General features: G+C 42.4%; 1 protein-coding gene across 4 annotated transcripts in view; it reads left to right on the top strand.

The window, feature by feature from the left end:
- DNAJC13 (DnaJ heat shock protein family (Hsp40) member C13) overlaps window positions 1-23,801 on the top strand; it is a 317,458-nt gene that overhangs the window by 26,344 nt on the left and 267,313 nt on the right. For all 4 annotated transcript variants that reach the window (XR_012724354.1, XM_075315202.1, XM_075315201.1 and 1 more), the window contains exon 2: window positions 21,431-21,511. Coding sequence is in view for 3 of the 4 variants with exons in the window: in XM_075315202.1 (XP_075171317.1) it covers window positions 21,431-21,511 (81 nt within the window). In the remaining variant the exon portion in view is untranslated. The remainder of the gene's footprint in view (window positions 1-21,430; window positions 21,512-23,801) is intronic.

Raw genomic sequence — 23,801 nt, 5'->3', positions numbered from 1 at the left:
TAAAAACACAGGTGCTGGAATGTTCCATTCACACCGTACTCCGAGCAAACATGAGCGTCACACACATTTATCTTTCCATGCAGAGGCTATGCTTACGCCTGAAAGATGGGACCTTAGAAATCCTTCATGAGCTGTGTTTTATTGTTGCTCTTAGAGAATAACCAATTTCTCTCTGGCTTATTGGACACTTCCACTTGCTATTTCTCCCAGAATGTCTGGGAGACTCTTAGAGGACCCAACAAATCACTCAGGTGACCCCCAGCGTGGCCTCTCCAGGTTCCTACGCTTGCCTCCTCTTCTGAGTGCTCTGGCTGACATTGTCCTGACGGCAGGCAACAGGAATGGCTTCAGGTGAGTGTCAGAACATAGGGTCTGTGGTCAGTGAAGGGGTCCCGTCATCTCACGGTATGCAGATACATAGACCCATGCTTTCTATGCACAGATCTGCTTTGGGTCTGGAAAAAAAATGTCCGGCGTCTGTATTGTTTAAGTGGTTTGGGCTATGTAATTGTTTAAGGGGAATTTGGACTGAAGTCTTTATTTAAGATCTGATTTTATTTAAGGTGCTCTGGTTTGGGGTCCTGTTTTGCTTAGTGGGGTTTAGTTTGGGATCTGTGTGGGCTGGGAATTCTGAAGGACTCGTACTATTTGTGATAGAATATCATTGGAGGCCTGTTCTATATACCGTAAATGATGGACGCCCTTAGCACAATTGAGAGAAGACATCTCACATGGAATTTAAAGTGGACCTTTCATCATGTTAAAATGGCCTCATCATGGAGTAGTGGCTGCAAAGCTGAATAAAATGTAGTTTTTATTTTTTAACTCCACCTCTCCTTTTATTTAGTCATTAGCTTGTAAAATGTAGGTAATAATTCATGATGAGTCTAACTGGGTATTACCAGAGACTCTTCTCTAGGGGAATCTACTTCTTCCCCTGTACGAGGTTGACCAATCATAATCAAGCAGGCAGCAGCACATGAAGGAGTGAGGGATCTAACCCCCCCCCCCCAGGTTTCTCAGTGTGAGACTTGTAATGAAAGATAAAACTATCACTGTAGAACAGTGTGTGTGATTCCAAAATGCTCAAGGTAGAGCTGGAATAAGTAGTTAAAAACACCTTTCAGCTTTAATTTTAGGGCAGTCAGTGTGGGTGGAGTGGCAGTACAACAGAGCTGAGCTTTGTCTCGTTTCAAATCGTAGCTCTCCTCTCCCATTGCTGTCAGTTCAGCTGTATTCCTTATACTGCCTGCTATTAGATGAAAGCTCAAAATGTAAGTAATCACACTTTGCTCTGCTGTAAACCTTCATAACTACACATAGCTCTGCAGTGGACAAGTGAGTGAGTTAGAACATGTTTCACCTGTGCAGGACATATGATAACTAAGTTATTGTGGGAGTTTGCTCTTTTTCTCCCCATTATGTTGCTGTCTACTTATGATTGGTTAACATCATGCAGGGTAAAAAGTACAAGGACTTATTATATTAAATTATAACCCAAAGTATACAAGCTAATATCTGTACAAAGGAGGAAAATTGATTAATCTAATCACTAATATGGGTAATTAAGGCACCATTCATTAAGGCCTGATTCATTAAAGGGGTACTCCGGGGAGATAAAACATTCTTTTACCAACCCTGCCCTCATAAACTATAAAGAGAGATCCACAATGAGTTTTGTACCCTGACACGAAGTGTGATGCTGGAGCTGCTCCTCGGTGCTCCCCCTCCCTTCTGGGATGTTACATCACATATCAGGTGGCGTGGCCTGCTTCATGCTGTTGGTTATAGCCAGTCACCCTGATATTATCTGCTTCCCTGAAGTCCAAGAATAACGGGCCCCTGTGATATTACTTCCCAGGAGGGAGAGGGAGCACCAAGGAGCAACTCCTTACTACCTGAAATACAGGTAGTGTGAGGCTATGGAACAGCTCTATGGATCTTATCTTTATAGTTTGAGAACATGTGCATTAGAATATTTTTTATTTTTTTTTTCCCTCCCCAGAGTTCTCCTCTAAGGCCCAATCCATTAAGGCTAGTTTTTAATGAAAACATCGCTTGAGTCAGATTCACCAAATTCATTGAGACGTGCATCTTTACTGCTGTTGTGCTACTCTGCCAACAGTGTTACTCCAGCCAGCGGTTTAGTACTTTTCTGGCATAATTCGTGCCAATTTGGGATAAATTATAGTGAATTTTCCAGGTGGCTTACACCACACCCTGTCCCATCTCTACCTGCATTGGTACAGCTGTAGAAGACTGGCATAAAAAAACCCTCTAAATGAAACTAAGAGAGAGAGCACAAAATAGTGTCTTACCAGAATATTAAAATAAAAGTGTTTACTGTACACTCACCTAGTGTGGTTGTGAAAGTCACAACCAACACAAAAAGCACACAGATAATAAGCGGCTGCCACAGCCCCATGTGTAGATATCCTCAATGCTGGAGAGTGGAAGGGGTTAAGCCGCACTATTGCCAAAGGATGAAAACGTTTTTTTGTTGATTTTTAATGAAAGATTATTTTATTCCATAGGTCTACGCTTTTTGAGGTGAGAACCTCTTCTTCCGGACCACAAAAATCAGAAAAAAGAAAAATCAACAATAAATCGTATTGTATTGTATTGTATTGTTGATTTTTCTGTTTTTTTTTTTGTGGTCCTGAAGAAGAGGTCCTCACATCAAAACGTGTAGACCTATGGAATAAAATAATCTTTCATTAAAAAAACAATTTTTTTTTTTCATCCTTTGGCCACAGCGCGGCTTTAACCCCTTCTACTCTCCAGCATTGAACATAGGAAAAAAACTCTTGGAGGTGTTGTGCCAGAGATCTTGATGAATCAGGCCCTGATTTTTTTCTTTGGCTGCAGTTTTTTTGGTGACCACGAAAATGCAGCAAGTCAATTCTTTTTGCATTTTTCCCTGCATTTCTCCTGCATTGGTGATAAAAATAATGCATCAAAGACTCATGCGTTTTGATGCATTTTTTTGCAACAAGATGCTTTTTTTTGGGCCACAGTGTGCAGTTTTGTGGTGAACACACAACTGCAGCGTGCGGACAATACCCATAGGGTGGCTACATAGTATAAATACGGTCCTGTGTACAATGCGGTATTGGTAATGTACTTTCCTTTGTTGTAACAGTATTAATAATATACTCCATTCACACTATGTTTCTCCCAGAGGAATACATTAGGAGTACACATGAAAAAATGAATTTGTAGATAAACTAATGAAGTGGCAGCACTGTAAGTGTCCGCCCATTGCTGTAGGAACGGCGAGAGAAAGTAGAATAGTATTTGCACCTTGTCAGGACAATGCCCATAGTTATGTAGGCGGCAGAGCCCAGTGTCTCGGCGTACAAGCTAAAGTCCACAGGGCAGTTTTGATTTTTTTTCTCTTAAGTGACAAAGCTGACTTGTGACCTTCAGCCCAGTCTGGTTATATATCCAGACCTTTGTGTTAATGAATAATAATCTTTTCAATGATCATGGTGACAACAATAGTACCTGTATGGAAAATGATGACTTGGTACCTGGCACGCGTGCTATTGTGGACAGTCAGCACATTTTGTGTTGATTTCTCCCTTCTTTTTATTATTTGACTTATTAAAAAAAAAAATACTTGGGGTCCCCCTATTTTTCTAAAACCAGGCATGGTACAGCAGACAATTGGGGGCTGATATTATTAGGGTGGGAAGGGCATGGTTATTTATTTGGCCCTTTCCAACCTAACAGTAGCATCCTGCAGCCGCTCCGGATTGTTGCATTCATTAGATTTGAAAATCCCAAAACTTTACCTGGTGCAGTGGAAATCAGGGTAATAAGGGGTTAATGACAGCTCACAGCTGCCACTAAGCCCTAGATTAGTAATGGGAGGCATCTGAGAACCCTCATCACTAATCTGTAAGTGAAAGTAAATAAACACAAACATCCAAAAAATCCTTTATTTCAAATAAAGAAAAAAAAGCCCTTTCACCCCTTTATTAACCCCCAAAACACCACTGCAGGTCCAACGTAATCCATACGAAGTCCCACAACAATTCAGCTCTGCTACATCTGAAGCTCACAGCGAGCGCCATAGAATATGACTGCCCACTTTGAGGTTAAGGCAGAGGAGACTGAGCAGCGATCAGCGGTGACGTCACTCAGGTTGCTGGACCTCACAGTAGGCGATCTTGTTCTAGGGTTGCTCTGTGTGAATTCAGATGTAGCAGTGCTGGTAGCGTTGTGGGATCATATGTGGATTATGTCGGCCCTTTTTAGAGGTGTTTTTTGGGATTAATAAAGTGATGGAAGAGAGTACTTTTTTGTCTCATTTCAAATTAAGGATTTTTTGGGTATTTGTGTTTACATACTTTCGCTTACAGATTACTAATGGACACGACACCACCCATTACTAATCTAGGACTTAGGCGCAGCTGTGGGCTACTATTAACTCCTTATTACCTTGATTGCCACAGCTTCAGGACAATTGGGAAGAGCTGGGTAAAGTGCTGGGACTGTCGTATCTAATAGATACAGCAATTCCAGGTGGCTGGGGGGTGCCCAATAAGCATGGGTTTCCTCAGCCTGATAATACAAACCCCCAGCTGTCAGGCTTTATCTGTGCTGGGTATCATAATATGAGGTGGACCCTATGCCAATTTTTTTTTTATTTTACTGTACGATATAGACCTGCCCACCGGTGTCTGTAATTGAAAGTGCCACTCAGTGTGGGGGTGCAGCAAATCACGCCGGTCGGCGGGGGAAGCAGTGCATATTCAATTAAGGTAATGAGCAGCCTGGGAAGGGAATGAGCAGCCGCAGTAGCAGTGTGACAGCTGCCCCGGTGACTCTAAGGCTGCTTTCACACCTCCGGTTTCTGCAATGCGGCACAATCCAGCACTTTGCAGGAAAATCGCATCCGTTTTTTTTTTTTTGCTGCCGATTGTGTTTTTCCTGCATAGACTTTAATTAGTGCCGCATTGTGCCGCATGGCCTTGCGTTCCATCCGTTTTTTGCCGCATGCAGCAGATTTAGCCGATGCGGCGGCCGGATGGAACGTTGCCTGGCACGGTTTTTCGTGCGGCAAAAAACCCGCATCGCGCCGCATCCGGCTGATGCGGCGCATTTTTCAATGCATGCCTATGGCGGCCGGATGCGGCGCGATGCGGCAAAAACCCGCATCCGGCCGCCACATGCGGTTTTTGCCACTGCGCATGCTCAGTAGCGTGCCACAAGCGGCAAAAAACGGACGGGCCGCATGGGAAAAACTTATGCAAAGGATGCGGTGTTTTCACCGCATCCGTTGCATAGCTTGCACAGCCGGATTGAGCCGCACAGCTCAAGCCGGATGTGTGAAAGCAGCCTAAGTATGAAGCGCTTGCTCCTACCCCTGCACTGGATTCTGGTCCCCATAGAGGATCAATACTCCACTGACTCAGTCACATTCCTCGAACGCATGGACTAAACACAAACAGAATTGACATGCTGTATCTTGGTTCCATCTTCAATAACACAGCCAAAAAAGATGCACTGTAAGGACCGCAAAATACTTTGCTGGGAGAAGGAAATGCATGCATTTGGGTGCATCTTAGTGACCTCAAAAACGCACAAAATAATGCAGTAAAAGATGCAGTTTGCGGCTGAGACCTAAAGCAGGATTAGGTTATTAAAAAAAAAAAAAAAGATAATAATAAATAAAAATAGCCCAAGCTCTGAACGTTTCACAGAGCACTGTTAAATCCATCAACCAAAAATGGAAGGAGTATGGCACAACTGCAAACCTACCAAGATAAGCTCAGACCGAAATCCCATTGAGAATCTGTGACAACTTGAAAATTGTTGATCACAGCCGCCTCCATCCAATCTCACTGAGCTAGAGCCAATTGCAAAGATGAATGGACAAAAATTTCAGCCTCTAAATGTGCAAAGTTGGTAGAGACCTACCCCAAAAGACTTGGAGCAGTAACTGCAGCTAAAGGTGATCCTACAAAGTATTGACTCGAGCTGGACGCACATGCATGTCACAATTTTCAGATTTATAATTTTAACATATTTAGTAAACCATGTATTTCCTTTACACTGAGTCAGAAATACTCTCTACTTAGTGTTGGTATATTACAGTACATAAAGTCTAAAAAAAAAAAAAATACATTCAAGTTTACGGGTGTAATGTGAAATTGTGTAAAAGTTCACATGGTATGAATACTTTTTCAAAGCACTGTATGTATACTTATCCAAGAAAAATGTGCTTTTCAAGTAGGAATCAATAGATTTAACCCTTCATTTACAAGACGACCCAGTAAACCATAGGCGTGCTCGTCTATCACTTTACATATAGTGGTCTACAATCCTACATTCTAGACCGTTATGTCTGTTTTCGCTGTGTGCTTTTGCAGAATAATTTTACCTTTTCTACTTGCTTTATCGTGGCTCTCCTGACTCTTGTCTCGCAGACAGCAGGTGCTATTGAATCTTATAAGTGGATGTTCCATCTGAGAGATTACTGTGTCAGGATTAAGTCTTTCCAAGTGACAAATACTTTTCCATGCGTTTGATCGATGCATTTATTCACTCCTGGAACAAAACAAAATAATTGATTGTCTGAAGCATTGCTTTTAGCTAGGTAAAGGGAACCTGTCACCAGAATTTTCGCTGTTAGGCCGGCTTCTCACTTGCGATTTTCTCGCAGTAGTGCAATGCGAGAAATTCTCGCATTGCACTCGGACACATGTTAATCAATGAGGCAGCTGCAATCTGCTATTTTTTTTCTCAGTCCAAATCGGACTGAGAAAAAAATCGCAGCATGCTGCGTTTTGGAGAGTTTCTCGCGCGAGTCTCCCCAATGCAACGCTATGGGAGCGGGTAAATAAACGGCTGTCACATGGACCGGCTCACACCATCCTAGTGACATTCGTTTTTCTAAATACATTTATCGCATGTTTCACAAAACACTGGAAATGAGTGAGGTCTCACAATGTCGGTCAATCTCGATCTCTGTCAGTCGGTCTCCCTCTCCCTCTCGGTCTCTATTCTCTCTCTGTCGGTCGGTCTCTCTCTCTCTCTCTGTCCATGTCGGTCTATTTCCCCCCCCCCCTCTCTCATAATCCCCGATCACCAGCGCGGTGCTGCACGGCGTTCACACTGCTCCGGCGGTTTCTCCTCTTTTGAAAAAGCCGGCCACTCCTTATTCAATCTCGTATTCCCTGCTTTCCCCGCCCACCGGCGCCTATGATTGGTTGCAGTCAGACACGCCCCCACGATGAGTGTCTCACTGCAACCAATCACAGCTGCCGGTGGGCGGGTCTATATCACGCAGTAAAATAAATAATTAAAAAAAAAAACGGCGTGCGGTCCCCCCCAATTTTAATACCAGCCATGTTAAAGCCACACGGCTGATGGCTAGTATTGTCAGGATGGGGAGCCCCACGCTATGGGGAGCCCCCCAGCCTAACAATATAAGCCTGCAGCTGCCCGGAATAGCCGCATCCATTAGATGCGACAGTCCCGGGACTGTACCCGGCCATCCCGAATTGCCCTGGTGCGGTGGCAATCGAGGTAATAAGGAGTTAATGGCAGCAGCCCATAGCTGCCACTAAGCCCAAGGTTAATCATGGCAGGTGTCTCCCTGAGATATCTTCCATGATTAACCTGTTGGTTAAAGAAAATAAACACACACACCCAAAAAATCCTTTATTTGTAATAAATGACAAAAAACAGCAACCTCTTTCACCATTTTAATAAAGTCCCCAAATACCCCTCCATGTCCGACGTAATCCACACCGGTCCTATGACGCTTTCAGCTCTGCTACATCAGAAGCTGACAGAGAGCGGTCACAGACCACGACCCCTTTGTGAGCTCCCCGCAGCGACTGAAGTGAGTCGCGCTATCAGCGATGACATCACTCAGGTTACCCGCGGCCACAGATCTCAGCGGGAAAACTGCAGCTGTGGCCGCGGGTAACCTCATTGACGGCACTGCTGATAGCGCAGCTCACTGCGGTCACTCAGGGGATTTGCGGTCACCGGCGAGACCTTCACCGGTGACCGAAAATCAGGGGCCATGCCACACAGACAAAGCCACAGGATGACCATGAAGTCAGGTGAAGTTCATCCGACTTCATTCTGATCATGCGGCTCTGTCTGTGTCTGCTGTCAGCGGCCATTCAGCTCTGCTACATGGCTCTGTCTGTGTCTGCTGTCAGCGGCCATGTAGCAGAGCTGAATGGCAATGACATAGTAAAAACGGCTCCCATACGCATCAAACACGCATTGCAAACTCACTGCAATCATGAGAAAAATCCCAGGATCGCATTGCACACTGATCATAAAGTGAACTGAAATTGTCCGACTTTTTATCATGCAACTCGGACCGATTTTACACGCATAAGTGTGTTTCCAGCCTTAAACTAAAAGAATCCCCCTCTGCAGCTCCTGGGCTGCATTCTAGAAAGGTTCATCTTGCTACTGGCCCCCATTTCAGACCTAAATAACTTTATAAAATATTACCTTTTGCTATGGTAATGAGGTTTGCTGGCCCCGGGGGCAGGCTGTATTTTGTTCGTTATCCCCCAACCCTGCCACTGTTCACCGTCCCCCAGTGTTCATTTACATAGAAGATGCCGCCGCCCTCATCTTCCGCTGTGCTCCATCCCGCGATAGTACCACTGCGCATGTGCAAGTTTCCGGAGCACTGCGGAAGATGTGGGCGATGGCCACATCTATGTAAATGAACACTGGGGACGACGAACAGCGGCAGGAGGGGGGATAACGGACGAAATACAGCCCGCCCCTGGGGCCACCAAACCTCATTACCATAGCAAAAGGTAATATTTTATAAAGTTGTTATTTAGGTCTGAAAGGGGGGCCAGTAGCAAGATGAGCCTTTTATAGAATGCAGCCCAGGAGCTGCAGAAGGGGAATCTTTTAGTTTAATAGCGAAAATTCTGTTGACAGGTTCCCTTTTAATTTCTATTACTAATGATACAAGCCATGCTGAAGTGGAAACGTCTGTCACTCGTGGAGCTTGCTGTTCCTGTCCTCTAAAATTTGCCTCTTAGGTTCCAAAGGAAGACTGTCCATACAGAAAATGATTGGTGTACAGTAAATGAAGTGCCACCCTCTGCCCTGATATCAAACCCTTAGGGAGATTTATCAATACAGTGGAACCTCGGTTTACGAGTAACTTGGTGTGTGAGTATTTCGCTATATGAGCAAAGCTTGCTGTAAATTTGTAACTCCGTTTACGAGCAAGCTTTGCTTTCCGAGCAAAATGCCGCACACACTTCCGGTTCCGTACTTTCACCGCTCTCTGACCTGCTTTTGCAGTCTGCACAAACACGCACATATTATGCTCACCTTACCTTCCGTTCCATTGCTGGTCTCATGGTTCTTGTAATTCACCTGTACAGGATATGTATCGGGTAACCATCGCGACGATGGCGGAAATTCCGCTGTCAGCCGCTGCTCAAAGGTAGCGTGCTGACCAATCGGAGGCAAGCGGCTCATGCCCTTGACGTCAACGCGCTGGCAGCGGAAGCTCCGGCATCGGTTGCGATGGTTACCCTATAGACATCCTGTACCGGCGGACTAAAAGAACCAGGAGGCCGGCGATGGAACGGAAGGTAAGGTGATTATAATATGTGTGTTTTTGTGTGTGTGTGTGTGGAGTGGCACAGTAGGGGACCAGGATGGGACATTGAATAAGTTGTGGAACGAATTATCTGAGCTTGCATTATTTCCTATGGGAAATTTTGCTTTGTTAGACGAGTAACTTGGTTTACAAACACACTCCCAGAACGGATTGTTCTTGTAAACCAAGGTTCCACTGTACTTATACTATGGAAAAGTGGAACAGAAGACGTTTTCCACCTTTGCAACCAAATTACTTTTGTGGCTCCAATCGTTCTAAAATTAAAGATGAAGTCTATAGTCTTCGGCCATGTCTTATGTTTACAGCTCCAATACAGGCTTCTGCATCTCCATAGCAACCCAAAACAAACCCTGTGCAGTTTGATTTTGTAGTCATGCCGCCATCCATCTGTTGCTAATCTAATAGAAGGTGGTTAGGGGACAGATGGCAGAAAGTATGGTTAGCAGGATCAGACTTCAGAGTTGTGTGCTCGGTTACCATGAAAACATGCAGTTAGGCCCAGAAATATTTGGACAGTGACCGAATCTTCATGATTTAGGCTCTACATGCCCATTTTTTTCTTTTTTTAAACAAAAAAAAAAAAACAGGGATGCAATTGAAGTGGAGACTTTCAGGTTTAACCCCTTCACTCCCCAGCGATTTCTTTCTTTTTTTTTCTTCCCCTTCTTCTAAGAGGCATAATTTATTTTTTTATTTTTCCGTCAATTTAGCCATATGAGAGCTTGTTTTTAGCGGGACAAGGTTTACTTTTGAATGAAACCGTTACATTTACCATCTAGTGCACTGCAAAATGAGGAAAAAAGTTCCAAGTGCGGTGAAATTGGCGATTGACTCGGCCATTGCAGGATATTCCACTTCTTTGCCTTACAAAACTCCTGGATTGCTGTCAGTCTGTTTTGGGTCAGTGTCACTTTGGACTGTGAAGCCTCGTCCAATCAACCTTGTGATCCAGTGCCATTGGAAGCCATGCATGCCTATACAATCACACTGCCTCCACCATGTGTTAGAGGATGTGGAGTGCTTTGCATTATGAGCCTTTTGGAAGCCTTCTCCATACCTTCTTCTTCGCATCATTCTGGTACAGGTTAATCTCCGCTTAATCTGTCCAAACTATGGTTTTCCAGAATTTGGCTGGCTTCTTTACATGTTGTCGTTTAGGCACAGCCTAGCCTGGCATGTCTATTCTGAAAGGGAATCTGTCCTGTCGTGTTTTTTTTTTTTTTTTTTTTTGCTAAACTGCGCCCAATTGTTTTTAAATGATGCAAAGTAGATCACTAACATAGTTTTAAAATAAATTAAATAAAAATCCCTGTATTTATCTTCATATGCTTAGGCAAATGCAGTAAATCCCTTAGGCTGCGACCGCACTTTGCGTTCACCTACTTGCAGTTCTAAACGCACGTTTTGTGCTTAATTGATTTGACCAAAGTCACCTTTTTCAGAAATTTAGCGCTGAAAACGCATGCGTATTTACCGCGTTTTTGATGTGTTTTCAGCGCTTTTTACCTGCTTTTCCACCTGCGTTTTGACAAATGCGTTTTGTAAATCAAAACACTACTAAATAAAGGTTAAACACTCAAATATATTGAAAAAAGATAAAAAAAAAAAGATTAAATACATAAGTGCAGAAATTAAAAAGAAAATAGAAATATATAATGGAATTATAGCGGTAATATAGTATTTATTAGAAAAATAGCACTAAATTTAACATTTTCTTAAATTTAATTGTCGGATTATGTGTGTGTGTAAAGGGACATATGAAATCATTAATGTAATGTGCTAAATGCATGCGTGTTGTAAGTTCAGAACGCATGTTTTCAGCACCGAAAAAGCAGGTAAAACGCAGGAATTTGTAGGAAACTTGCTTTTTGCCATTTCTCATTAACTCCAATGTTAGCAAAACGCAGCCAAAATGGCAAAAACAATTGACATGCTGCTTCTTTGAACACATGTTTTTTGCCACAAAATATGCAAATTAAACGCAGCGTTTAGAAACGCAAAGTGCGCACAAGAAATCCCAATTTTCTATAGACTTTGCTGTGAAATCAAAACGCATGCCTTATGGCATGAAAAAGGTGCTTCTCAAAACGCACCTAAGAAGCAACCAAAACGCAGGTGGAAACGCAAAGTGCGGTCGCAGCCTTAGGGCTCAGTCATAAGCAGGGCTGTGGAGTCGGAGTCGGAGTCGTGGAGTCGGAGTCGGAGCTCATTTTGGTGGAGTTGGAGTCGGAGTCGGAGTCGGTATAAAATGCTCCGACTCCTAAAATATATAATAAATTGGGGACAGGAGTGCAATGCAGAATGTGCTGAATATTTTACTAAATAATAACATTTAGTATAATGCTTATATTTAAGTGAAAAATGTATTGTAGTACAATGTGAACATCAGACATTTAATTGTTTTTATGATACAATAATCAAGATATTTGGATAGAACATAAAATATATTTATTGGAATACAACTTTAGAACACAAAAAACTGTAATAAATTGTAAATATGTAATACACTATGTAATATACAGTAGATTACATATATATCTTGTGTGTGTATATACACTGTATATACATATATATATATATACAGTGTATATACACACACAAGATATATATGTAATCTACTGTATATTACATAGTGTATTACATATTTACAATTTATTACAGTTTTTTGTGTTCTAAAGTTGTATTCCAATAAATATATTTTATGTTCTATCCAAATATCTTGATTATTGTATCATAAAAATTATTAAATGTCTGATGTTCACATACACATATTCATGTACTACAATACATTTTTCACCTAACTATAATCAATATATGTAGGAGTCTGAGTCTGAGTCTGAGTCTGAGTCTGAGTCTGAGTCTGAGTCTGAGTCTGAGTCTGAGTCTGAGTCTGAGTCTGAGTCTGAGTCTGAGTCTGAGTCTGAGTCTGAGTCTGAGTCTGAGTCTGAGTCTGAGTCTGAGTCTGAGTCTGAGTCTGAGTCTGAGTCTGAGTCTGAGTCTGAGTCTGAGTCTGAGTCTGAGTCTGAGTCTGAGTCTGAGTCTGAGTCTGAGTCTGAGTCTGAGTCTGAGTCTGAGTCTGAGTCTGAGTCTGAGTCTGAGTCTGAGTCTGAGTCTGAGTCTGAGTCTGAGTCTGAGTCTGAGTCTGAGTCTGAGTCTGAGTCTGAGTCTGAGTCTGAGTCTGAGTCTGAGTCTGAGTCTGAGTCTGAGCCTGAGCCTGAGCCTGAGTCTGAGCCTGAGTCTGAGCCTGAGCCTGAGTCTGAGCCTGAGCCTGAGCCTGAGCCTGAGTCTGAGCCTGAGTCTGAGTCTGAGTCTGAGTCTGAGCCTGAGCCTGAGCCTGAGCCTGAGTCGGAGCAAGAGAATTTGAGGAGTCGGAGTCGAAGGTTTGGCTTACCGACTCCACAGCCCTGGTCATAAGGGGATCAGTCACTGTCACTCATGTTCAGGCATGACTGGGGCGTGACAAAGTTGAAAAAAATAATCACACCTGAACTTGAGTGACAGTGACTGATCTCCGCAAAAGTGCCGCCCCTGTGACTGAAATCTAACGGACTTACTGCATTCATGTACGTATATAAAGTTTTTTTAAGATAGCTATATGGGATTTTTTTTTTAATTTTTAAAATCATATTAGTGATGTACATTGCATCATGTAAAACACACTGGGGGCTGTTCAATATAAAAATGACTTGACCGGTTCTCTTTAAGGCTGATTTAGTGGTTTGCACCTTTTTTCTTTATGGTAGACTTAGAGACTGAAACCCCTACTTCATGGAGAGTGTTCTTCACTTGGGTGGATGTTGTGAATGGGGTTTTTCTTCACCATGGAAAGGATTCATCTAGTCTTCCACGAATGTCCAGGCCTTGTTTAGTTCCCAAACTCACTAGTGTGGTCTTCTTTTTGCATAATGTACCAAACTCTTGATTTGGTCACTCCTAAAATTCCTGCTATCTTTCTGCTAGAGCTTCTTTTTTTTTTTCTGCCTAATGATTGTGTTTTCTCTTCCATTGAGTATTTCTTGACCACATGTGGTGGGTTCATAGCAACAGCTTCCGCTTGCAAATGCACCTGGAATCCGCTTCAGACCTGCTTAATTGATGTTAGATTAACAAGTGAATAGCCCATGAGAGCTATTTGAAATAATTGTCCAATTACCTTTGGTCCTTGAAATAGAGGCAGATATATACTAAAGAGCTGTAATTCCTAAACCCTTACTCCAGTAGCATAGCTCCTCGTCTATGACCTAGAGGGGGCCCACCCAGAGCTACTGCCACCCCCGGTCATGTTAAAGGGAATCTGTCACCAGAATCTTCGCTATTAAACTAAAAGAATCCCCTTCTGCAGCTCCTGGGCGGTATTCTGTAAAGGCTCATCTTGCTACTGGGCCCCCCTTTCAGGCCTACATAACTTTATAAATTATCACCTTTTGTAATGGTAATGAGATTTGCTGGCCCCGGGGGCGGGCTGTATTTTATCTGTTATCCCCTCTCCTGCCGCTGTTCGCCGTCCCCCAGTGTTGATTTACATAGATGAGGCCGCCGTTCTCATGTTCCGCAGTGCTCCGGAAACTCGCGCATGCGCAGTGGCACTATCGCGGGACTGAGCGCTGTTTTCAAATCGTGAGCGCCGGTGATGTTATTGCACAGGCGCGAGATTATGGGCGAGTACTTGGATGACGCTGGTGATAACATTCACAGCCCCACCCATAATCTCGCGCCTGCGCAATAACATCACCAGCGCTCGCAATTTGAAAACAGTGCTCAGTCTCGCGATAGTGCTACTGCGAATGTGCGAGTTTCCGGAGCACTGCGGAAGATGAGGGCGGCAGTCTCATCTATGTAAATGAACACTGGGGGACAGCGAACAGTGGCAGGAGGGGGGACAACAGACAAAATACAGCCCGCCCACAGGGCCAGCAAACCTCATTACCATAGCAAAAAAGTTCTGTAGGTCTGAAAGGGGGGCCAGTAGCAAGATGAACCTTTATAGAATACCGCCCAGGAGCTGCAGAAGGGGATACTTTTAGTTTAATAGGGAAAATTCTGCTGACAGGTTCCCTTTTAAGACACCATAATATTATTTATTTTTTTTTTTAAACCCAAATTCTCTTTGCCTGGCCAAGTAGCAAATTCAGCAACTTTTTTTTTTTTTATGGGGGAGTGGAGGCGAGGTTTAATGCATGAGCACGCTGCAGAGGCAGGGAAGCTCTAATGGTTAAGCTGAGAATGTACGAGCTCCTTCCAGGTTAGTGGGCGTGACCAGCTTGGTTGGTGGGCGTGGTGTTTTCTCCCTGTCCACCATAATCCTGCAAGGGGCGTTGCCTCCCCACCCTTTACCCTGCACCTGCCTGGGGTCTTACCCTCAGACCGCCACTTCTATTATAAACTCCATGCCCACGTTGACTTAGAAAAAGAATGTTTATTCCATGTGGAAAACATCGGACTGCACTTTGAGTATGCCTCCCATCACTTTACAAATTACGTCATACCTGGAAGGAACCCATACACTCTAGCATCTACCAAGCTCTAATCTGCTCCTGGCCCAGGCGGAAGAAAAGTGGTGCAGGACCTGGAATGACGACAAGCCCATGTGAGAGGAGCCAGGAGGTAAAAGTAGAGCTGTAGATGAGGGCACAAGTCACAGGTAATGAGGGAGAGGATGACATGTGGGGTGCAGTGTGTGACAGAGGGGTGCAGGGTGTGTGGGATAGAGGGACGCAGGGTGTGAATGAGGTATAAACATGGTTATCTGCTTAGGAGCCCATTCAAAAGTGTGTCGTAATAGAGTTGAACACGTAGCTACGCCACTGCATTACTCCAATTAGGATGGGAGTACCTCAAATTAAAGATCAGTCTGCACTTTCAGCCCATATTAATTATATAACTCTATCTTGAGTATTTTTTGGTCAACTGCTAAAAATACAAAACTTGCCATTCTCCAAATATTTCTGGACCCAACTGTATAGCTATAAATCAGTTATAGGCAAAACGTGACATTTTACGACAGATGTCCTTGAAAATCGGTGAATAATTTAACAATTGGATGCTATCACTTTCCAATCAGTGTGAACAGTGTCAGACCGTGTAGTTGTTGCATTGGCAAGAGATATGATAGCATGGAATTGTAAATTTATTCACACATTTCCAAGAGGAATAACAGAAGACGTGAGACACAAGGCCAACTTCTAAACAAATTCTCTAGTTATTTCATGGAGGGTTCCCAGCGTTTACAAGGAAAGCTTTCTAAGTGGATTACATTTTAATGTGGAATTAATTTTCCAATTCGTTCCTCTTTTCGGCGCTCTCTTGTCTGTGAAAGAAATCATTTGAAGCTAAAAGCCTAACCCGGGAGCGTCTTCCTGAGGCTATGTGCCCACGCTGCGTCGAGGTAGTTGCAGTTCTAAACGCATCCTCTGGCAGAAATGGTTTTTGCCAAAGTTGATTTTGACCACAAAAACTCTATATATGCGCTTGCGTTTTTACTGCGTTTTACCGCGATTTACATGCTTTTTCATTGCTTAAAGTCAGATGCGTTTTGATGACAAATACACAGCTAAATTAAGTTTTAACATTCAAACACTATGAAAAAATGGAAAAGAAATGATAACTATAAAGATTATAATCATAAACAAAATAGCGGATTTTATTAAAATGATAAATGTTTGTTAATATTTATGTATAAAATAACGTTAAATTAATGTTTTTCTTAATTTTAATTGTCGGACTATGTGTGTGTGTAAAGGGACATATCATGCCTTTAATATAATGTCAAAAACGCAGGCAATTAAATTGTCAAAAACGCTTGTTTACTGCATCCAAAAAGCATGTAAAACGCTAGGATTTTGATGTAGAATGCGTTTTGCATCTTCTCATTGAATCAATTGTTATCAAAACGCAGCTCAACTGGCAAAAACAATTGACATGCTGCTTCTTTAAACGCTGAGTTTTTGCCCAAAAATATGCAAATTAAAAGCAGCGTTTTGAACAGCAAAGTGCGCACAAGAAATCCCTAGTTCTCATAGAGTTTCCTTGGAAATCAAAACGCATGCATTTTGGCATTAAAACGGTGCAGTTGAAAACGCTGCGGAAACGCATGAAAAAACGCAACATGGGCACATAGCCTAACAAGGATGCTGGATCCTATACAATAAGGAAATATGGATCACAATAATTATAAGATGCAGTCATAAGGCCCAACTGCACTTATATGATTTATGTTTTAGAATTTTATGCAATTCTGAAAAGTATTGTGTTCTGCCTGCGTCGTATGTGTCTCCATGACTGAGCTACAACCCCAAATAATTAATTTAGTAAATCCCTGTGTAAACTTATTAACTAAGCGACCATAGACATTATGGTTATTCTTTAGGAATGCCCATGGTTAATGTTTATGCCTGGTGGGTTCTTTGCGGCATATGTGCTGTCTGCTCTTGCCACAATGTCCCTTTGTCTGAGCTATTATGGGTACAATTCTATGATGTAGTGTCCAAATGAAACCGGAAGGCTAAAATCTTATTTTCAGAAAATTGTTCCCATTTCTGAGATGGAGCACCTCTGGTTTTAATAATAATAATAATCTTTTATTTCTATAGCGCCAACATATTCCGCAGCACTTTACAATTCAGGAGGATCATATACAAACACGTAACAGTTCTAGAAAATACAATATTTAGAGGGAAAAAAAGACGACCCTGCTCGTGAGAGCTTACAATCTACAATAATTTTTTGTAAAAAAAATAATAAAAAAATATAAAAATTGTGATTACATTTTGCTGTAGGCTTGCCACTAATTGTGCTAAGATGTAACGTCTCCTATGATAGTGCCTATAGGAAATATGCTCATTTTTATGATTTCTCCAAGGTGATGTGGCTCATTGGATTCTCTTGGGCCGTGTGTTTAGGCTGCTTTGCATTATTTCCCTGTTAGCACCGCCCCCTTGGCAAAGACCATAATTACCAACAAATAAAAAGTCCCTTATCTGTGGAACTTTATGGTGGATTTAAGAAAAAACTATTACTTATTTGAGAAGTGGGAATGAAATAAGAGCAAATGCAGCCTATTTTTGAGCTGGTGTCAGGTGCTCTATCTATAATGGTGCAGTTTTTGTAAAATGAAAGTTGATAGGCGACATATGCCCCTGTAAAAGTTTTGGGCTAAGATTGTTGTTTGGTAAATCATTCCCATATGTACCCATTTAGTTTTTCAGTAAGGCCTAAGCCACACGGCGAGAAAATCGGTGCGAGTGGAGTGCGATAAAACATTGCATTCCACTCGGACCAATTCTAGCCTGTGTGTCGGCACACATGAGCGATTATTTTCTCAGCCCTAATCGGACCGAGAAAACAATCGCAGCATGCTGCGATTGTAAGGAGAGTCTCTTTTCTCTCGCACCTATTCAAGTGAATGGGGTGAGAGAAAAGACGCACTGAACTCGCGGTACACCGGTGTACCGTGCGTGCAGAGCGAGGATCACAATAGCAGACTACAGAGGAGAGAGGGAGAGAAATCCCTCCCTCCCCTCCTCAGTGCCAACCTGCCCCTCTGCACAGCCGGCCCGCCCCCCGCAGCTGATGTCCACACGCACAGTCGGACCTCTGTTGCAAGGATACTAGCATGACACTCAGCTCTCGCTGTGCTGCCAGCGCGAGCCGAGTGTCATGCGAGCATCACAGTAGTGCCCCGTGTGGCCCCAGCCTAATTGTTGTTTTTCTGTTTCATAATGTTTCACCTGATCTTAAGACGTTCTGTAGTACTAGAATATTGCTGGTCTATACTTAGGATAGACTATTTAAGGCCCTTGTGATGTAATTCATGCTCCTTGGACCACAGTCATCACAGACTGGCTCGCTCACTATGAACATGTATGGCGTTTTTTTTTTTTTTAAATGCTGTATCATCTTGATGAAACCCGTAGATAAAAAAGGTCCAGGGACATGGTCACTGGGCATGTAGATATGTCCCTTCCCTGATCAGATTGATTGACTGGCCTCTCCTTATACACACAAGGGGGAGACCTGTCTGTCTAGTTGAGCAGATGGGGAGAAGTCTGCAGGGACCTACCTTCGCCACCAGTTGGCCCATCCCAACATACATTTTGCATTTTTTCTGAAACAAGTATACATATTTAGGGGCAGCAAAATGGCTCACCAATTAACACTTTAGCTTTCCAGCACTGGGTTCATATCCCACCAAGGACATTTGCCAGGAGTCTGTATGTTCTCCCTGTGTTCACGTGGGTTTCCTCCGTGTTCTCCACTTTCCTCCCACACGCCAAAGACATAGTGATAGAGTTTTGATTGTAAACCTCAATGGGGACAGTGATATCTGTAAAGCGCTGTGTAATTAATGGAAAAATATAAATAAATAATGAGGAAATCTGTCTCCCGATTCATGTTGCCCATGTTTCAGGCAGTGTGAATCATGAGACTAGCTCTTTGAGGTTGCAGTGATACATGCGTACACACACACACACACACACACACACACACACACACACACACACACACACACACACACACACACACACACACACACACTATATGCTGTCATACACACAAGAGGCCGCAATAGTGCCTATAAACACCATTTTACAGTGATTGTGTGTGTGTGTGTGTGTATACACTGGTTAGTGTGTATCACAGCCACTAATAACACTCCCTACTGGTATCCAGTGGTCAGCTGTAACTAAGGAGCTTGTTCCTTCAAAGTCAGAGTACCTGAAGTTGTACAGCGCTAGGAAGCCTTTTAAGCTTACACGTCATTCTGGCTGACAGGTTGTTGGAAGCAGGCTCTTGTACATGTGGTGATTCTTAGAGGTTTTTCACTACTAATGTGATCCCCTTTCTTTTATCCTAACTCTTCCCAACTAACCGTTTCCGAATATGTTTCTGCTATCTACTCTGCTCCTGCAAGCTTATTTCTAAGAGGCTTGTAAATACCTTTTTATTGTTGTTGAAGCTTTGAACATTCTGGCTGCATACCAGAATTATACCCACTGAGCAGGGCACTTTTTGCTTTGATTACTGCTTTGCACACTCTTGGCATTCTCTTGATGAGCTTCAAGAGGTAGTCACCGGAAATGGTCTTCCAACAGTCTTGAAGGAGTTCCCAGCGATGCTTAGCACAAGTTGGCCCTTTTGCCTTCATTCTGCGGTCCAGCTCACCCCAAACCATCTCGATGGGGTTCAGGTCTGGTGACTGTGGAGGCCAGGTCATTTGGCGTAGCACCCAATCACTCTCCTTCTTAGTCAAATAGCCCTTACACTTCCTGGAGGTGTGTTTGGGGTCATTGTCCTGTTGAAAAATAAATGATGGTTCCGACTTAACGCAAACCGGATGGAATAGCATGCCGATGCAAGATGCTGTGGTAGGCATGCTGGTTCAGTATGCCTTCAATCTTGAATAAATCCCCAACAGTGTCAACAGCAAAGCACCCCCACAGCGTCACACCTCCTCCTCCTACATGCTTCATGGTGGGAACCAGGCATGTAGAGTCCATCCGTTCACCTTTTCTACAAAGACACGGTGGTTGGATCCAAAAATCTCAAATTTGGACTCATCGGACCAAAGCACAGATTTCCACTGGTCTAATGTCCATTCCTTGTGCTCTTTAGCCCAAACAAGTCTCTTCTGCTTGTTGCCTGTCCGTAGCAGTGGTTTCCTAGCAGCTATTTTACCATGAAGGCCTGCTGCACAAAGTCCCCTCTTAACAGTTGTTCTAGAGATGTGTTTGCTGATAGAACTCTGTGTGGCACTGACCTGGTCTCTAATCTGCGCCGCTGTTAACCTGCGATTTCTGAGGCGGGTGACTCGGGTAAACTTATCCTCCGCAGCAGAGGTGACTCTTGGTCTTACTTTCCTGTGGTGGTCCTCATGTGAGCCAGTTTCTTTGTAGCGTTTGATGGTTTTTGCCACTGCACTTTTGGACATTTTCAAAGTTTTCCCAATTTTTCGGACTGACTGACCTTCATTTCTTAAAGTAATGATGGCCACTCGTTTTTCTTTACTTAGCTACTTTTTTCTTGCCATAATACAAATTCTAACAGTCTACTCAGTAGGACTATCAGCTGTGTATCCACCAGACTTCTGCACAACACAACTGATGGTCCCAACCCCATTTATAAGGCAAGAAATCCCACTTATTAAACCTGACAGGGCACACCTGTGAAGTGAAAACCATTTCTGGTGACTACCTCTTGAAGCTAATCAAGAGAATGCCAAGAGTGTGCAAAGCAGTAATCAAAGCAAAAGGTGGCTACTTTGAAGAACCTAGAATATAAGACATATTTTCAGTTGGTTCACACTTTTTTGTTAAGTATTTCATTCCACATGTGTTAATTCATAGTTTTGATGCCTTCAATGTGAATCTACAATATTTCAGAGTCATGAAAATAAAGAAAACTCTTTTGAATGAGACGGTGTGTCCAAAGTTTTCGTCTGGACTGTATGTAGTGCAACATTTACTCCCCTTGATGTGGAATTAATGAAATTCGTGGAAATATTACTTTGACATCCCCGCTGATCAGCTATTAAAGGTCCCCAACGGTTCATTGTTTCCCAGGCATAGCTCCATACATTTTGTAGGGGTTGTGTCTGGCACTGTAGCTTTGTAGCCTTCACTTGAATAGGACTACCGAGATACAGCACCAGTCACAGCCAAAGAAAAATGTATGGACTAATGAATGGTAGGCAAATAAAGACGGTGCTCATTATTAACACGCTTTTATTATATACTGCTTTTGTGACATTCCTCTGTAAACATAAATTATTTATCCTTTTTGTATATTTTTATTTTTTAGGCCTCCATGCAAAATGAATCTAATTCGAGAGAACAAGGATCTAGCCTGTTTCTATACAACAAAACATTCCTGGAGGGGGAAGTAAGTCATTTTTTTCAGAATTTGAAGATATAGTGATCATAATTAGTAACCATTCTTGACATCTAAACCTGAAGCTGTAATCTTAACAGGCAGGGACCAGAGGTGTTCTTTATAGGCTCTTATGTGACAGCACATCCATCAGCACCAGGCAAACCACAGGCAGCATGAATCTAAGCTATCCAGTGTTTCAGAGAAGATATACTTTAACCTCTTCATTCCATGGGTGATTTTTTCTTTTTTTTTTCTTTCCTTTCTTCCAAGAGCCAATTTTTTACTTTATTTCTTTGTCAATATAGCCATATGAGGGTTTTTTGTGGTTGCGGGACGAGTTGGATTTTTGAATGACCCCATTTTTTTCTTCCACATATTGTACTGGAAAACAGGAAAAAAAATGCAAGTGTGGTGAAATTGCAAAGAAAAATGCAATTCCACAATATTTTTTTTTTTTGTTTATTTACCTTTTTCACTATATGGTAAAACAAACGACCTGGTAATATGATTCCCCAGGTAAGTACGAGTCTGTAGATACCAAACGTATAGGGCTGTGTTCACACACTGCGTTTTTTACCTGCGTTTTTGGTCCGTTTTTGGTCCGTTTTTGCTGCAGAAATTTCGTGAGAAATTCTTGTAACCTTTCTGCAGACATTCCCCAGCAAAACCTATGGCAAAAAAAATTAGCTGTGCACACACTGCGTTTTTTTCTTAAGAAAATTCTTTCAGTAGATTTTCTTAAGAAAAAGAATGAGCATGTCACTTCTTTTCTGCAGCTAACTGCGTTTTTTGCCATAGATAATTGGCACAATAACGCAGGGAGCAACCAGCGGTAAAAACGCACCAAAAACGGACCTAAAACGGACCTAAAACGCACCAAAAACGCACCAAAAACGCAGCAAAAACGCAGGTGCGTTTTTGGTGCGTTTTTTAACACAGGTGCACTCTTAAGAAATTTCTTAAGAAATTTCTTAAGAAAAATCATTTTTCTAGTGTGAACATAGCCTAAGTTTGTTTTTTTTTGTTTTTTTCTTTAAATGGGATGATAAAAAAAATTCTAAAACTTTGTTAAAAAAATAAATAAATTAAATTGTGCTTTTGTTGCCATTTGCCGAAACCCATAACATTCTCATTTTTCAGTATCCGGGGCTGTGTGAGGGCTTATTTTTTGTGCCCTGAGCTGACGATTTTACTGATACCGTATCAGGTTAGATGCAATGTTTTGATCACCTGTTACTGCATTTTAATGCAATGTTGCGGCAATAAAAAAAAAAAAAACAAAAACGTAATTTTGGCGTTTTGACTTCTTTCTCTTTACACTGTTTACTGATCAGATTATTTTACATTTTGATAGATCGTACATCTCTGAACACAGATATACCAAATATGTGTTTTTTGTTTAATTTTTAATTGGGCAAAAGGATGATTTTGATCTTGTTTTTTTTTTTTTCTTTTGCTTTTTACAGTGTTTAATACCCCTTAGGGGACTTGAAGCTGCGATTATCTGCTGATTGCCTGTGCTATGAAAGCGCATTTAACTGGTTAACAGCCGCAGCTATTAAACTGGATGCCTTGTGCCGGGAAAGATGCGGGCTCAGCATATGAGCCCGCATCAAAGGCAGGGACACAGCCGATGACATACATGTACACTGTGAAGCAGGTAAAAATCTGCCTAGCTTTAGATGATTGACAGGTCTCTGTTAACAAAAAGCATTTTAGAGAAAGATTTTCCTGGCTGCAAACATGTAGCAGCAAAGCGTGGGCAGGATGAGTCTGCTGACAGGTTCCCTTTATTGGTAATATGCATGGAGATGCATTTCATGTTTGAGAATTTGCAAAAATAGACAACATGGTGGCTCGGTGGTTAGCACTGCTGGGAGATCCAGTTGTCAATTTATTCCTAAATTTCAAGGAGGAATAATAGAGTAAATGCAGAGCAACCTTATCAGAAAAGATGCTCCTCAATTTCACGAGAAGTAAAAGTACGGTAGTTAATAAAGCAGACCTGTCAGGAGAAGTGGCTATAAAACTATACAGATGTATTACAAGGCCTAACCAAAACTGACAGCATATTTAAAGGGATTATCCAGGTTTGAGAGCAAAGCCTGCAGGCAATGTGTGATTGCAGGCTTCTGAATCATGACGGTAGCGATGCCCCCTATTGGAGGAGCGAGCGAGCAGTCATGTGACCATATCTATGCATTTGCACACATGCGGTCACGTGTCGACTAATCTCATAGGATTTCTCTCTATAGAAGTAAATTGAGAGAATCTGGATGCATCTAGTTAGCACGTGATC

The sequence above is a fragment of the Anomaloglossus baeobatrachus genome, chromosome 6 (assembly GCF_048569485.1).
Source record: "Anomaloglossus baeobatrachus isolate aAnoBae1 chromosome 6, aAnoBae1.hap1, whole genome shotgun sequence".
Taxonomy (NCBI): domain Eukaryota; kingdom Metazoa; phylum Chordata; class Amphibia; order Anura; family Aromobatidae; genus Anomaloglossus; species Anomaloglossus baeobatrachus.
The sequence above is the reverse complement of the archived record's forward strand: the minus strand, read 5'-3'. Positions and strand labels throughout refer to the sequence as shown.